Source organism: Dipodomys spectabilis, unplaced genomic scaffold (assembly GCF_019054845.1).
Source record: "Dipodomys spectabilis isolate Male_0828 unplaced genomic scaffold, ASM1905484v1 ptg000067l, whole genome shotgun sequence".
NCBI classification, from domain to species: Eukaryota; Metazoa; Chordata; class Mammalia; order Rodentia; family Heteromyidae; genus Dipodomys; species Dipodomys spectabilis.
In genome coordinates, this window is record NW_024870744.1 from 7,232,540 (window position 1) to 7,249,787 (window position 17,248).

At 55.8% G+C, this 17,248-nt stretch overlaps 1 protein-coding gene across 2 annotated transcripts in view; it reads left to right on the plus strand.

The window, feature by feature from the left end:
* The window catches only part of Vav2 (vav guanine nucleotide exchange factor 2), a 148,177-nt gene that overhangs the window by 19,816 nt on the left and 111,113 nt on the right, over positions 1-17,248 (plus strand). For both annotated transcript variants that reach the window (XM_042680926.1, XM_042680928.1), the window contains exon 2: positions 14,889-15,005. In XM_042680926.1, the coding sequence (XP_042536860.1) occupies positions 14,889-15,005 (117 nt within the window). The remainder of the gene's footprint in view (positions 1-14,888; positions 15,006-17,248) is intronic.

Below are 17,248 nucleotides of genomic sequence, written 5' to 3' on the forward strand. Positions count from 1 at the left end.
GATGCCAGGCCCAGACCGGGGAACTTCCCCATCCACTTGGTGAGTTGGGACACTTGGGGGAAGCGAGGTGGTGCCAGGATCTAGTGTGGCTCTCATGGGCCAGGTCTAGCCATCGATTTAGAGAATAAAACAGTGGCCAGGCAGCTGGATAAAGCAGAAACCTGCCCGTAACCCCTTAATCACTGGGTTAAGCCCCTGGTGGTCAGTTGTAGGTTGGGTCTGATTGGCTCATTGGATACAGCCTTCCTCTTTTTCTAGGCTGGATCTTTCTTTCTTTCTCTTTCTTCTCTTGTCTTTTTTTTTTTGGTCAGTCGTGGACCTTGAACTCAGGGACTGGGTGCTGTCCTTGAGCCTCTTTGTGCTCAAGCCTTAACACTTGAGCCACCACGCCACTTGTGATTTTATTTTTTGGGGGGGAGTTAATTCCAACTAACCATTGAGATAAGTCTCACCAGGACTTTTCTGCTGGGCTGGCTTCAAACCATGATCCTCAGATCTCAGCCTCCTGAGTATCGAGGATTACAGGCATGAGCCACCAGTGCCAGCTAGGGCTGGATATTCCTATAATGGAGAATTTTGAACTCATGGCCTCAGTACTGTCCCTGAGCATTTTTGCTGGAAGTTAGTGTTCTAACACATTAGCCACTGCTTCACTTCTGGCTTTTTGGTATGTAATTGGAGATGAGAGTCTCACTGGACTTTCCTGCCCAGGCTGGCTTCACATTGTGATCCTCAAATCTCAGCCTTCTGCGTAGCTTGGATGACAGGCTTGAGCCTCTGTCACTGGCTGAAGTTTCTTTTCTTTGTTTTTTTTCATACAGTTTTTTTTTTGTATTTATATGCCTTACATGAAGTTTTTAATACTGTTATTATAAAAGTAATGTACAGAGGGGTACAGTTACATGTTATTATAAAAGTAACATGCAGAGGGGTTGCAGTTATGTAAGGTTGAAGTTTCTTTTTGTCCACGGGGCTGAATCCCAGACCCCTGCTTCCTGGCTCACGTGGCACAGGACTGGCCCCCGCTGGAATGGGAGGTCTTCATGAGGTAGAACGGAGGTGGCTGCGCGGTGTGAGGGAGGTGAGAAATGAGGGGCGTGGGCAGCCCTGGCTCAGGCCTGGCAAGCTGCAGGCTCAGGTGCTGTGGGCAGTTCAGGCAGCAGCAAGCCCGCCGCCGTCTGCTTCTGCCCTTCCTGTGCCTCGGAGCAGGTGTGGCGGGGACTGGAGCCTGGCTTCTGGTTGAAATACCAGCTTGACCCAGCTTCCTGTTGGAGGGTGACTGGGGGAGCGTTCCTTCCCTCCTCTCCCCTGGACACTGCTGCAGTCCCCCCCCCCCACACCCAGGCCTGGCAGCCCACCCTTGCCGCCTCTGGGGTGGGGTTGAAGATGGCCCTACAGCTGTGAACATTCTTTTTTTTTGGGTCCGGTCGTGGGGCCTGAACTCTGGGCCTGAGCTCTGTCCCTCAGCTCTTCAGCTCAAGGCTAGTGCTCTACCACTTGAGCCACAGCCCCACTTCCGGCTTTTCTTTTCTGCTTATGTGGTGCTGAGGAATCGAACCCAGGGCCTCATGCATGCAAGGCAAGCGCTCTACCACTGAGCCACCTTCCCAGCCCCGTCAGCTGTGAACATTCTTGACCTCCACTCGCCCAGCTGTTGGTCTGCAGCAGTCCTCTCGGCCCTGCGCCCCCTCTCTCCCCTCCCCGCCCCGGGGACCTGGGGCTGGGGTGGCTGGAATTTCCACCAAGTGCAGTTTCTCACTATCTTCAGGCTCTAACATTCTTTGGGGGGGGGGGGCTCAGAGCCTGGCCTTGCTGTTTGTCACGCTTGGGGGGACCCTTTCTTTCCATGCCTAGCCCAAAGAAATTGAAGAAGTAATATGTGCTTGTGGGGAAAAATCCCCAAACCAAGAAACACCCCAATCCTTCCCAGAGAGCTAGGGATTCTTCTCTTTCCTCAAGATCCTGCCCCTGTCCCTGTCCCTGCCAGGCAGGATCCAAAGAGAAGCGGGGTGTCTGTGGTCTGAATCACCCCCCGCCATGCTGCAGAGCTGCGTCCCTCAGGGCGGTGTCTGTGCTGAGGCTCTGGCAGGCGTCTGGCCTCCCCGGCTTCCCTCCTCGCGCTGGCTGGGGGTCACCATGGCTTTGCTTCACGGATGGCGGATCGCCTTTACTCAGCGCTGACGGCCGAAGGGCGCCGGTGTAGTCCTCACGCCGTGCGCACAGCGCCCAGCCTTCTGTGACCATGGACGCGGGGGCAGATGGCTTGACAAGAAAGGCTTATTTGGAGCCATACTGGGGGGGGGGGGGGTTCAGTCTGTGCATAGTTGACTGTTGCTTTTGGGGAAGCAGTGTGTCGTGGGTGTGCGTGGTGGAACAGAACTGCTCACCTCGTGGCCAGGATAGGAAAAGGGGAAGTTGGGGTCCCATAATCCCCTCCTTCAGGGATGCTCCTTCAGTGACCGGAAGCCCGCACAGGCCAGCTCCCACAGGGCCAGGCTGAGACCGAGCGTGGGGTACCAGGCCTGTAGGGGACACTGGAGCTCAGCTGTGGAGCAGAAGGGGGCCTGCCTGGGGCTGGGCACCGCCTCTGCCCAGCTTACCGGCCAACTCTACTTACAGGCTGGGGAACAGCTTCGAGAGGTGTCAGGCTGAGCCGGGGACCCAGCCTAGCTGTCTCAGCTCCTGGCTGTGGGTCCCTAGAACACAACAGATGGCTGGGGGAGCAGCTCCGAGAGGGTCCCCCAGCCAGGGTGGGTGGGGGGGTCCCATTTAGGGCTGTCTCCTGTGATTGGGGCTTTGGAAAGGATCCCTGGGGAGCTGAGGATGGTCTTCAGCAGTCAGTGTCCCCAGCCAGTGTGGTCTGCAGCTGGGGAATGTGGTAGGAGCCAGGAGACCCAGAGTGAGAAGTTTCTGGAAGCCTGCTTCCCCTGTCTATCCTGAGTGCTGCTCCTGTCCCCTGGGCCACTGGGGGCTGTCCATCTGGCGGTTTGTCTCGGGGTTGGTGGAAGCTTTCAGAGGCCGGCTTTCTGCCCCCCCCCCCCCCCCCCTGCTCGTAGCGGAGGGAAGGCTGGCTGTCTCTGCTCCCCACTGTGGAGGAACGCTTGGCTGCACCCTCTTGCTTGGGAGCTCCTTGTTTCAATTACGTTTTCTTCCGTGTTCTCAGCTCAGCAGGAAGGGATAATGGCCAGACGCTTCGTCTGGATGGAGGGCGATAATCCGGCGCACGCTGGTCATTACGGATGCATTTGCCTTTCATTTCGGCGGGCAGTGGGGAAACTAGAATAGCCAAGGGCATCTGCCCCGCTCTGTTTGGGGCCGGATGGCCACACTGCCTAGGAGGAGAAGGGGCACTTGGAGGGGTGAGCAGATGCTCTGAGGAGTGACCTGGGGGGCCACAGAAGGGAGATGAGATGGGGAGATGAAGGGGTACGCGTGGGGACAGTTCCGCTGGTGGCTGGCGCTCGTGGTGTGGCGGCTGGATTGCAGGCCGTGCTGCCGGCGAGAGCCGTGGGGAGAGTGGGAGGGGATGGTGAGCAGCGTCTGGGTTAATCTTCTTGAGCCGAGCCTGCCTGGAGAGCCACGGGAGAAGGGGTTTGAAGCCTCTGGCGTTCAGAAGCTGGCTCAGGGAAGATGGTTCTACAGAGAAATACTAGAAAAGCAATTTCCTGCCAGCTTTGTAGGAAAATCTTTGCATTGACCCTGACCTTGAAGTTCTGATTCCATGGGCCACTCTCTATCCCTGAGGCTCAGACAGGCCATTAGCGAGCTGCCAGGTGCGGGAGGGGAGGGCAGGCTCACTCCTGGCTTCATGTCTGCTCCCCGACTTTGGAGCCGGGGATGGCGCAGTGGGGGCCTCATCAGTGTCTGCTGAGCGTGACTCGCGGGGGCACAGAGCTGAGCGTGGCTGAGTGGTAGCCCAGCCCGCGCCATGCAGACTCCAAGGGGCCACCCCCGTCACGCGTGTGTGGGTTTGTTCATGGCTTTCTTCCCGGGCTGTCACTGAAGACAAGAAGCCTAGGCACACAGGGTCACCTCGTAGCTAGGCACGCCGGTGTGTCTCTCTCCTGTGGGTGGTGACTGCCGCTCCCGCCCTTAGCTTCCTGAGGCTCGGAGCTGCAGACACATTAGGCCAATCGGCCAAGCTGTTGTCGGGAACCTAGGCTGTGGCTCCCTTTCAAAAGTTGTGTTAAACACTGTTACAACTTTGGCGTCGAGAAAATCCACGGTGCACGGTCTAAGGTGACAAGGAGTTTTATTTGGTTGGCCAGCGACTGCCCCGTCCTGGGAGGATGGAGAGCAGAGCAGCGACCAGCCATGGGGCAGGGTTTATAAAGGTCACCCCCCCAAGCAGGTGGTGTAGTCCAGAAGCTCAAAGATCATTAGGAGCAGGGCATTCTTCAGCTGAGGGTCGGGCCCAGTGGACCGCATTCTGCTCATGCAGCTGGCAGGACTGGAAGTGGGGGTTATCAAGAAAAGAAAAACCCAGGGTTACCACAACACACAGGTGCAGGACCTGTGTGCATCTGATCATGCAAAGTAACACTGATAAGAATGAACTCTAGGACATGGGAACAAGGTTTTTTTTTCTTTGTTGATGTTGTTGTTTTCTTTTCATTTTGTCTTGTTTATCTGTCTTTGGTGGGTAAGGGGAGAGGCGCAGAAATGGAGGGACAAAGGGTGAACAAATGCAACAGTGGTGCTCACTAAGATGGTATGTGGGAAATGAGCTCTACAGCTTGTGGATGGGGACGGGACGAAAAAACTGGGAGAGAAGGGTGACATTGTCCAAAAAGAAATGTACTCAGTACCTGATCTCTGTAACTATAACCCCTTTGCACATCGCCCTTATAACAACAACAAAAAGAAAACGTTGGGTTGAAGTAAAAGAGCCTGGGAAAGGAGGCTGGGGAACAGGGTTCGGGTCCCGGGAACAGCACTGTCCTAGGCCTGGCAAACAGAGGGTAGACTGCTCGCCAGTCATGTTTGTGGCATCCACAGCCCTGGCTTGCCTTGAGGGGACAGGGGGCATGGGATGGCAGGCTGGAGAGCTCATGGAGGGCAGGACTTAGGTTTCGAGGTCCTCTTCTTCCAGTGCCCAGGAGACAGAGGGTTTTTTTTTTGTTTGTTTGTTTTGTTTTTTGTTTTTTTGGGTTTGGTCGTGGGGCCTGAACTCGCTCGGCCTGGGCGCTGTCCCTCAGCTCTTCAGCTCAAGGCTAGCACTCTACCACTTGAGCCACAGCGCCACTTCTGGCTTTTTTCTTTTTGCTTATGTGGTGCTGAGGAATCGAACCCAGGGCCTCGAGCTTGCAAGGCAAGCGCTCTACCACTGAGCCACCTTCCCAGACCTGTCCCTGAGATTTTTGTGCTCAAGGCTAGTGCTCTACAATTTGAGCCACAGTGCCACTTCTGGCTTTTTAAAAATTTATTGTTGTAGTTTAGTGGAGATAAGAGCCTCTTGCTGGGGCTGGCTTTGAACTATGATTTCAGATCTCAGCCTCCTGACTAGCTAGGATTGCAGGCGTGAGCTACCAGGCTCGACCTCTTTTCTCTTCTTGACAGTAGGGCCTCCTTCCTCTTGCCTGTGATTCTAGGGTTCCCACTGGGACTCACCCAATCCCGGGTCAGCCTTGGGCTCTGCCCCCTGCCCCCACTGGGTGTGTGGTGCGGCCCCCAGCTCTTCGAGGCGCCCAGGCAGCTCAAGAGATGAACCAGGCAGTGGGTGTCAAGGGCGTGGCAAGGCGCCTGGCAAGGCCAGGGCTCAGCGCTCCCAGCTGATTACTGGAGAAAGGGGGAGTGCCACTGGCATTATTGAAGCCCACGGGTGGGTTGGGGCTTGAGGTGCGGGCACCTTTTACACACCGTTGGCCTGGTCCTTCCTGCCACCTGGATGGGCAACCCAGCCATCGCAGTCAGCCGCCTGGTCCTGGGGGTCTGAGCATCTCGCCTGTAACCCTGATGGCGGGCGAGGCCGGTCCCCAGCAGACCTCCTCGCCTGCTCTCCCACCTCCTGCTTCCAGGAAAGGCACCCAGCCATCCAGCCAGGCGCGCGAGGCCCTGGCGCAAAGGCAGTCCTCACCCCCAGTGCGTGCAGCCGAGGACTGGGCCTGAGGGGAGGAAGTGTTCCTGCTAAATCGCCCAGACATAATTGAATCGCTGATGCGCCTCAGATCCGGCCCTACAGCCGTCTGTCCCCAGCGGGAGTGGGGTGGGGTGGGGTGGGGGGGCTGTCCTCGGGGAGTGCTCATCCAGCCGGCTCATACTTGGTGCTGGACGTGGTGGTGTCCTGGTGTCCTGCGGATGGCCCAGGAAGCTTCCAGCTACTGTGGGTGACCATGTGAACTGTGGAGAGACCATTCTATCCGATCTGGACTCCTTGATCCTCAGTTTCCCCACATCAGGGGAGCTCTGATGGTTGGTGCATACTGACAAAGCCAGACCCCAATACTACCTGCTTTTGGCTTCTAGAGGCTGTGTTTTTGGGGACAAGGGTGCTTCTCCCCCGCCCCAGGAAGCAGCTGGGTGGGGGTGGAGTACGCCATTTCATCTCCGAGTCACTGTGATTCGCTGCCTGGTAAAGCAGCACCATTGACAGACAGACGGTGGTGCCGCCATGGGATGCTGTGTACAGGTTCATCTGTGCGTCCACAGATACTGGGTCTCTGTGCTGGGGTGGACTTTGTCCAAGGTCGTGACCAGAGGGCCCTGTGGAGCGTCTGGTCAGCTTTTCACCCCGAGATCAGCCACTCATCTCCCCCCAAGCCCCACATTTGACCCATTCCAACAAGCCACACTTTTTAAATCATAATGATGCTGTTTAAAATGGTTTTTGGAACGATCAGGGCATAAATAAAACAAGCTGTTAATTCGTTTTCCCATTTTTTATTGATCAAAGACGTCCCCAGCTGCCAGGCAGGCAGAGCTTCAGATCTGCAGGACTCAGCCGTGGCCCCGGGGGTCAGTGCCACTCCAGCCAGAAGAGTGACCACCTGCCAGTTATTGGTGTCTTAGTGCCACTTGTTGAAATGTATCAGAAGCTTCCCTGTGTCTGTGGGCGCTTGCCCAGGGCCATTCTGTGCAGTGTGACAGTGGGGTGTGGGGCTCCTGCTTCTCAGAGAATCCGGAGGGTTTTATAAATTATTAATTTATTGTTATTATAGAGGTACAGCGGGATTACAATTGCATGAGTCAGGTCGTGAGTACATTTCCTTTTATACAGTGTTTTCTGTTTCCTCATTCTTTCCCATTCCCTCCCTCCCATCCCTCCCATCTCCACCCGCGAGTTGTATAGTTCACTTTCATCCGTGTCCAGTGAGCTCCACTGCTGCACCTTTTCACCATTTTCCCCTCAAGTTTTGTGCCCACCCCCCACCCTTCCAAAGATGTGCACGAGTACATCATACATAAGGTAAAGAAGATAGTCATCAAAAACTAAAAATTAGAAGAAAGAGAGAAAAGAGGTCTCTCGTTTGCATAATTTGGGAGTTTGTTTCAGTGTGTATATTATTTTATATAAGTATGAAGAGGCTCTTAGGCATTGCCTCTTTGTGTTTCTGTCCTATGAGTATCTTCTTTCAGTCTCAGTGTGTGTGACTATCTAAAATCCTGTATAATTCATCATACCCCAGTGTATTTTAGATGGATCCGGAGGTTTTAAAGAGCCCTATTCGGAGCTAGGGGCCAGCAGCTCCCAGCGACTTGGGGGGTGGGGGGTGGGGGGTGAGGTCGAGGTTGGGAGGATCAGGGTGCCAGACCAGCCTGAGTAAAAACGTCTCTGATCCCAGCAATGATAGGAAACCTAGAGTAGCTGGACTGTAGTTCCAGTCCATGCCCTGCTGGGAAGTGAGGCTCTGTCCTAAAAATACCCAGTGAACAACAGGGCCCACTTGAGACCCTGAGTTCAAACTCCACTGCTGCCATAAACCAGCACAAAAAGAGGAAGTGGCCTGTTGAGCCCCTGTTCGTCACGCTGTCTCTTGTTGTCTGTGGTGTCCAGGTGTGTCTGAGGGCCTGGCTGACAAGACTACAGTGGTGGTGACAGAGTCAGAGGCTAGCCCCTCGGTCTCCAGGGTGGCAGCTCTTGGGCGTTTTGTGATTGGTGGCTGGCAGAGGGGACAGGCTCTCCACCCTGTGGGTCCACCTGGTGTTGCTGCCTGGGGTCGGCAGGGCACAAGGCCCTGTGTGGCTGAGGCAGCCCCTGCTTGCTCTCCCACGGCGCGGTGCGTGCCCAGGGATCTTGTGGGCCTCAAGGAGGTGGCCTGGCACTGTGGAGGGGACGGAGTTCTGGTCCACTCAGCAGATGAGACGTTGGGGCCAGTCCATGGGGCATTGTCCGCAGTGGGTCTTGTGTGAGGATGTGCCCCTGTGCTGGCAGCCCCAGAAGATTGGCTTGGGTGGTCAGGGGAGGAGCCTTGTGTGTTGGTGACCATTTATTTACACATCCAGGGATGGCTGGGTTGGATCTAGTTGAGCCCATACGTTCTCTTGGGGGCCCTGTCCTTGTCTGGGCATCTGTCCTGCAGCTTGGACACTGGCTGGCACAGGGGCACCAGAGAGGAACGGGCCTGGGCTTAGATCACAAGAAGGCTTCTACTTGGGCCTGTGTGTCTATGTTTGCAAACTGGCTTCAAAACATGAAAAGCAGTTGGATGCCAGTGTCTCATGTCTGTAATCCCAGCTACTCAGCTGAAATCTGAGGATTGCAGTTTGAAGCCAGCCTAGGCAGGAAAGTCCATGAGACTCTTTCCTCCAGTTAACAAGCAAAAAGCCAGATGTAGAACTGTGGCTCAACTGGTAGAAGGCTAGCCTTGAGCACAAAAACTAAGGGACAGTGCCCAGGCTCTCAGTACACGCATGCATGCATGCGCGCGCTCGCACACACACACACACACACACACACACACAAGGAGTGGAAGGGCTCAGTGGACTGGACATCATGTGTGGGCCAGTGTTATAGCTGCCAACCTTCTACTGGGCACCTTAAAGGTCTGCGATCTGGCCTTGGGGTTGGAGTGTCCCAGTCTCCACCAGCTCTGCTGCCTTCTCGCTGGCGGCCCTGGGTGGGCCAGGGGGCCATTTGGAACCTCATTTGCGTCCTCTGTAAATGAAGAATCACTGTAATGACTCAGGGCTGCTGTGAGCAGTCCAGGAGGCACTGGCCTTGCGCCTGGTGTTCTGGAAAGCCCTCCATACAGTGGGGCCTTTGTACTTGTCATGACTCACTGCGTGGATACTCCCAGAGGTCGGGTGGAAGGCCTGGAGCTCTAGGCCGGATCCTTGTGGAGAGATGGGTCGCACGCACAGCCTGGGGTTGGAACTAGAGGCAGGTCTGCAGCAGAGGCTGAGCCGCATGCCCAGTGCCGGGCACCACGCTCCTCCTTTGTGGCCACATGTAGTGTAGGGCCTGCCTAGGACATGCGGATCCACTGGTCCCTGGGCCCTGTGAGAGCCCTGTGGCCGTATCCCAGAGACACCATTGGCCCTGTGGACCCCGATGGGCCGGGACGTGGGTGTTCAGAGGTGGTGGCACTGTGCGCCTCATAGGGTCATGGTGGCATTCTGCCTGTCACAGGGCTGTGCCCATTACTGCCCACTGGTCAGTGCCCAGGTCAGCCGCATTCAAGCTGCAAGTCCATGTCTGAAGCTGGCTAGCTATGTGACCTTAGGCAGGCGAATTCACTTCCCTGTGCCTCAATTTCTACTTTTTTTTTGCCACATCTTTTTTCTTTCTGGTCTTGGGACTTGAACTCTGGGCTTGGGCGCTGTCCCTGAGTTGCTTCTGCTCAAGGCTAGCACTCTACCCCTTGAGCTACAATGCCACTTGCGGCCTTTTCTGAGTAGTTTGTTAGAAGAATTCTCAGGGGCTGGGAAGGTGGCTCAGTGGTAGAGCGCTTGCCTTGCATGCATGAGGCCCTGGGTTCAATTCCTCAGCACCACATAAGCAAAAAGAAAAAAGCCGGAAGTCGCGCTGTGGCTCAAGTAGTAGAGGGCTAGCCTTGAGCTGAAGAGCTGAGGGACAGCGCCCAGGCCCAGAGTTCAGGCCCCACGACCAGACACCCCCCCCAAAAAAAAAAAAAAAAAAAAAGAATTCTCAGCTCTGGCTGTCTTGGAATGGTGATTCTCAGATCTCGGCTTCCTGAGTAGTCAGGATTACAGGTGTGATTGCCTGGCTAACAGAGCTTTTGCATATTAACTACGGAGTGCTTACAGTGTGTCGCTTGTGCCTCAGCCTGATGTTAAGCTCTGTAGGGCGAGGGTGCCAGAGACCCTCCAAGCCTGGCACTTCTCTCCCTCGGCCTCCGCGGGCTCCTCTGCAGGACAGAGACACCTTAAGTTCAAAGCCTCCACAGAGAAGAGCCCCTGTGCGGTCATGTGGGCCCTGCCACAAAGCTCCCCCTCCAGGGGCCTTAGGGGTGGGGCCCTGGCTCTGCTCCCCTGCCCCCTGGCCCCTGGAGGGGGAACTTCGTGGCGGGGCCCACGAAGCTGTTCTTGCAGAAGCCGAAAGGCAGCTCACAGTGAGTGGCAGCCGGGGCTTGTCTGGCTGAGCCTGCGGAGGTCTGAGGGCGCTGGGCACAGAGCCTGAGTCCCGCGTTAGTGGGAGTTCAGCCTGATTAGATCAGAGGGGGCGGAATGGCCTGGAGAGGCTGCGGACCAGGCACTCCAGCATTGACTGCCCCAGCCCGAGGTGGGGTGGTGGTTGGCAGGAGTGAGATGGGGGGCAGGAGGGGTGGCTCACTCCACCTCCCAGCGGCCTAAGCAAGCACAGGAGGCCTGCTGGGGGAGCCGCCTGTGACCCCCTCCCCAGGGCCAGGTTTCAGGGATAGACCGTCCTATGGCTGGCGTCTGGGTTTGCCCCAAGGGCAGGCGTCTGCTCCCTTTGGAAGGCCTGGATGGAGCAGGGAGATAAAGGTGCTGCTCTGCCAGGGGCACACGGGCACAGGGCCAGCTCTGGCAAGGATAGGGAGCTCGGGACCCCATGCTGTGGACTGTGCCACCTCCCTGCCTCCCTCCCCACCGCCACTGCGGCCTGGTGAGCGCCACTTGAGGAGACGGGCCTCAGCCCGGTGTACTCCTCCCCTCTTGGACTTTCAGGAGCGCCCCTCTGTCGGCACCCGCCTCTGCTATGTGAGATCCAAAGACAATGGCCCCCTTCCCTACCACCTTGGAAAGACAATGGGGCCAGCAGTCAGGACCTGGGCTCCCTACCAAGCAGTGCTTCTTCCCTAGGGCCTCAGTTTCCCTAGAGAGGGAGTCATATAACTGGACCATTGGTGAGTCAAGGGTGCATGGGGGGATGCCATGCTGGGGCACCCACTCACTGCAGTGGGGGTCTCTACTTTGAAGCAGATCTTAGTTCTTCTTCTTTTTTTTTTTTTGTTGCTCATGGTGTCTGGGTGCTCTCCCTGTGCTCTTTTGCTGAAGGGTAGCGCTTTGAGAGACAGTGACACTTGTGGTTTTCTGGTGGTTAATTATAGATAAGAGTTTCAAGGACTTTCCTACCTGGGCTGGCTTTGAACCAAGATCCTCAGAGCTCAGCCTTCTGAGTAGCTAGGATTACAGGCGTGAGCCACCAGTACACGGCCAGACCTCAGTTCTTTTTTTTTTGGCTCTTGCTTGCCCTTTGCTTGGATGCCAATGTCCTTAATGCTCACAGCCTCAGCTTATCCCAGAAAGGTATGGAATAAACACATCAGGGGGAGAAAGTGAAGGAAAGTGCGTGTGGACCAAAGCAAGCTGCAGTCTGTGTGTGTGTGTGTGTGTGTGTGTGTATGTGTGTGTGTGTGTGTGTGTGTGTGTGTGTGTGTGTGGTGTGTGTGGTGTGTGTGGTGTGTTGGTACTGGAGCTTCAATTCAGGGCCTAGGTGCTGTCCTTCAACTTTTTCACTCAAGGATGGCTCTTTACCACTTGGAGGCATAACTCCACTTCTGGCATTCTGGTAGTTAAGAATCTCTTGATAGCAAGAGTCTCACAGACTTTTCTTGCCTGGGCTGGCTTCAGACTCCATCCTCATATCTCAACATCCTGAGTAGCTGGGATTACAGCATGAGCCACTGGTGCTCTGCTATCTAGGTTCTTTGTTTTAGTGTGTGCCATCCCCATCCGGGAATCCTGCACTGGCCAGTATAGCTGTTTTCCAGGTGCTGGCCTGGAGCTGTCTGGGGTCAGGCCTGGAGGTCAGGCTGCCTGGAGGGGCTGCTGGTGTGGCGAAGGGCCTGGTCTCTGAGGCTGGGCCTCTGGGCAAGGGCTGCCGGCCTGTTCTGAGCCCCAGAAGGAGGCCTGGCCTTGCTCCCTGTGATTATGGTGAGGACGTGTGTAATTAACTCTAAAATGGGAGGCTGAAGAGGAATTAAAATATATGCTTACTGGAAATTAGAGACAAGCTCTGTGCAAAAATAGTTGAGGTAGGCCGGGAGTGGCCGTGCGTGCTGCAGAGTAGGGCGGCAGGAAGGGGAGTTAGGGACTGAGATGCAGCCCTTCCCCTCGCCCAACTTCTTAGACTGGAAATGGGGTGTTATGTCCCAGGGCTGTCTTAACAAGTGCCCAGCCCCATGGCTTGCAGCACCCCAAACTTCCCAACTCAGTGAGGGAGCCTTTTTTTAGCGGGTCTGAGGGGGACCTGTGCCAGGCCTTCCCTCTGCTCCTGGAGGCTGACGGCCATCTGTGGCCGGCAGCCCGGTCACCCCAGTTCCTGCTCCATCGGCACACGGCCTTCCCAGGGGTCATGCTGTTCCCATTTCTCTTTAATAAAACCTTCCACTGTGCTAAAGCATACGTAACATTTATTGTTCAAATGTTTGAAATTGTTTTTTGAGACAAGATCTCACTGCAGAACAGAGTACACTTTAACTTGCATTCTTTCTGCCTCAGTCTCCTAGTGCTGGATTACAGCTGTGTGCCACCACGCCCAGCTCCATCCTCACCATTTCCAAGGGTGATTAAGTGCTTAAGCACACACTCAGTGTCTCATCTTCCCTCACTGACACTCTGTCCCCGTTAGCACCAACTCCCCGGCCCCCAGCCCTCACCGCTGTTACCTGTGCTGTGATTTGGCCCAGCCTGGGGACCTCTCGTGAGTGCAGTCTCCTGCCTTTCCCCGCCCTTGTCTGTCTGCTTCAGAGTTCTCAGGTCAGGAGTGTTAGATCCACTTCATTCAAGGCACTCGAGCCAGCAGTTACCAGCCATGTGTGGCCTTTGAGTGTAACTCATTTGCCATGCCTAAGTGGGAAATATGGGTTTTCAGATGCATTTGAAGTGCCTGGTGGGTGCATGTCTACCCACGGCCTTGCTGGACTGCCCATGGAAATGTCATTGTTCTGGAAAGGTCTGTGGGAGAGCACTGTGGTGGGTTAATGGAGACTAAAAGATAGGACAGGTAAAAGTCGTGTGATCTGGGGTTGGACTCTGTGGCAGAAGGTTCCCTCTCCCCTCCCCTCCCCTCTCCCCTCCTCTGCACAAAGGATTTCCAGGTTGTCTTTAATCTGTATGGGGTGCAGAAGTGCAAGTCCGGTCTGCAGCTGAGCTACCTGAGGGTCTGTGTTAATTGCAGGTTCTGACTGTGGGAAGGAGAGGAAGGAGAGGAAGGAAGGCCTGGTTCTGGGAAGATGCTTGCACTCGAAGGTGTTTGCTGATGTGTGTATGTGGGGTTCATTCATAGTTCATCTCAAATACCAGAGGCGCGGGGGTGGGGAGGCAGGTATTACATGAATATGGAAACGAATCTTCATTGTCCTTGAACAACACGGTGGTCCAGGGCCGAGGTGTCTGGGGCACCGCCTGCTGAGGGTGGGCACGGGTGGGTGTCCGGCGGGGCACTGGGGGTGCTCAGCGCCCTCTGGTTTTCACTGCCTTTTCTTCAGTTCTAGTCTGGAGGCTGCGGTTTGCCCCTCAGGGTGAGTACCCACCAGGACTTGTCTGAGGCCTTTCGGGAGACCTCACAGACAGGGTGCTGAGCTGGGTTGAAGGCCAGAAAGGCTGGTGTGCCAGCACACAGGCCTTGGGGCCCCCCAAGTTGTCTCATGTGTTACTATCGCCAGACAGGACTTAAACCCGCTGCCTGGTGCTCTCAGGCCTGCACAAGGCCTGCCCTTTGCCTGGAGCCCGTGCAGCTGTCTCTAGGAGGGTGATGGTGTCCTCCACATCCTCCCCCCCCCCCCCCCGCCACTTCCTCCCACCCCAGTTGCTGGGCCAGCTCAGGCCGCGGGAGCCCAGGAGTGGGGACAGTGTAGGGAGGACTTGGGAGCGCTGGCCTGTTGCGCACGCGTTCGGCTCCCTGGTCCTCCGGTGAGGAATCAGAGGCCTGTGCTGCTGGAAGTTGAGGTGTATGCACATGTATGTCCACGTGTGTATCACGCTCAGCTGCACATGCCACATGCATGTTCACAGGGTGTCATGCTCAGCTGCACACCCATGTTCACATGTGCACATCATGCTCTGGTGTACGTGCATGTTCAGTGTGGGACACACTCAGTATACATACATGTTCCTGGTGCGGACTCCGCTCCAGCACCCCTTGCTCCCGTGTGGTTGTTGCTGTTTGTGCTGACCTGGATTGGTCTGGCTTGGGAAGGGGTGTGGGTTGGCCTGCGCTGAGGCCCGGTGGGTACCTCCATCTGATCCAACCTTGGGGGCATCAACTTGACTGGGTTCTGCTGCCCAGTGGTGGAGGCCAGTGCTCGTGGCCATCCTGTCAGGCCACAGAGCTGGTGTCGGCTGGGCTCTGAGTCTCCCTGGCCTCTGATGGCAGGTCTCTGGTGACCCTGTGATTTCTGCCTGCCAGCCAGAGTCAGGATACGCTGTGGGTGCCGGCCTGGGGCAAAGCCTTCTGCTCCTGAGCCCATTATTTCTCTGATGTTGCCACCTTACTGATTCTGGTCCCCTCCTCCCACCTCTAGTTCCTGTGTTTGAAGAATATACGCACCTTCCTCAAAGTCTGCCACGACAAGTTTGGACTAAGGAACAGTGAGCTGTTTGACCCCTTTGACCTCTTCGATGTCCGAGACTTTGGAAAGGTGAGTGGACTCGCCACGAACTGTGGCCAAGCATGCTGGGTCTCAGATGCAGAGCAGGCCTGCCTGGCTCTCCAGCCCGGAAGTTTCCTCCCTCCCATGTGGCTGGCAGGCACTGGCTGGACCAGGTCACCACCAGGAGTGTGCAGGGCTGTGGGGAGAGCTCCCCATCTCACCTGCTGTGTTCAAGTCCAGACAGGTGGGAGGAAGCAGAGTGGGGGTGGCACCGCTGGTGCTGGACAGGGATGCTGAGGCTGGACAGGTGCAGAGACTCTGGGGGCTGTGGCTTACTGGTGGCTTTCTGGTGGGGCTGAATGACCCAGCGTGCCATGTGGTATTGAAAGCACAGCAGGCCCGTGGTAACGTCCGTGCAGTGGACAGGATGACACTGCAGACAGTCTGGATAGGCAGGCGCTGGCAGCTTGTGTGGCCCCCATACCCCCCTCTTCACCCCCCCCCCCCCCCCCGCAGGCTTTGGAGGCCACGGGCTGCCTGGGCCTTGACTGCCACTTCCTGCACTACCAGAGCTGCCGCTTTTGCCTGCTGATGGGATGTTGCAGGTATTTGTTGCCTAATTTACCGTTTTCACCGGCTTAGTGTTAGAGGAAATGCTCTGTGAACCCACGATTTGCAAACCAAGGGAAGAGAGTGTTTGCCGTGGCAAATGCTGAAACGTCAGATCTACCAGGAGGCCCTCGGTGAGGCGCTGCAGCGTGGCAGCCTGACTGAGATGCCACCACGGTCACACAGGCCGGCCCATCACGCCTCCTACCCCAGGAATCCTTCCTACCTTTCAGATCTTGTCACTGGTTTCAGTCCAGCTTCTAGAACTTCCTTTCCATCTGTGTGTGTGTGTGTGTGTGTGTGTGTGTGTGTGTGTGTGTGTGTGTGTGTGTATGCGTGCGCGCGCGCTCATGCGTGCACAAGTTGCAAATATGCGTGTGTGTGTGCATGCCAAGTACTGGTGATTGAACTCAGGGCCTGGGTGCCATCCCTTAGCTTTTTCGCTCAAGGCTAGCACTCTTGCTCTGAGCTACAACCCCCATTGTGGCTTTTTGCTGGTTAATTGGAGATAAGAATCTTATGGACTCTCCTTCTCAGGCTGGCTTCAATCTTTGATCCTCAGATCTCAGCCTCCTGAGCAGCTGGGATGACCGGCGTGAGCCGCCAGTACCCGGCTCTGTCCATCTCGTCCATTGTATTTCTGCACGGTGTAGGGAGAGTCAGGCTTCCCTGTTCACCAAACTGTGCGTCAGCTCAGACCTCAGGCTGGGGGAGCTTGGGTGGTACCTGCTGGGCGGAGATCCTGGCCTGTTTGTGGCTCTCCACTCCACAGATCTGTTAAAATGCTTGCAATGCTCTCCTAGACTTGTCCTTGTGAACAGATGAGATGGATTGGACCCAGGGCAGGGAGAGGCTGGAGGTCACATACACATGCGCACACTGTACACTCATTTATGGCATACATTCCCACATCCCCACACCTCCAGATAGAGCACAGGTTGCTTTCTTGCTCATGCACACCCGGACACATGCATGAACAAATGCAAATGGCACTGAAAATAATTGCAAAGAGGAAACACCCTGGCCAAACCCATGTCTTGGCCAAGAGTTAAAACCCCTGCTCAGCGTATAATTTTGTTTTCATTTGCTGCAATGGAATGCAGTGATGTAAGACCTCCATAAATCTGAATTAAGTTCCCATTATGCGACCGGCCAGCTGTGTGGCCAGCAGTGTGCAAGGGACCCAGTTGTCACCATCAGCAGTTTCCAGGAGGTGGCTTGGGCTGCGCGTGCTTGTACCAGCCCCTATGTGGAGGGAAAGAGTCTTCCTTAGGGCTTTTTATTTTTTGGTGCTGGTATCGGAGCTTGAACTCAGACCTACAGTGCTGTTTCTGAGCTTTTTCAGTCAGGGCTGGCGCTCTACCACTTGAACCACAGCGTCACTTCCTGGCTTTTTGCTGGAGATAAGCGTCTCACGGACTTTGCTGCCTAGGCGGGCTTTGACCCATGATCCTCAGATCTTAGCCTCCTGAGTAGCTAGGATTACAGGCGTGAGCTGCTGGTGCCTGGATTTCTCTTGGACTTCTTGCTGTGGCCTCTGGTCTGAGTCATATGTGATGGTCAGTAGTGGTCCTCACCCATCCTGGTGTCTGCTTGTAGGACCAGGAGTGGGCAGTGAGTAGGCAGTGGCGCTCTAGACCTGAGTCAGCTTGCCTGTGGGGGACTGGAGGTGACAGTGTTAC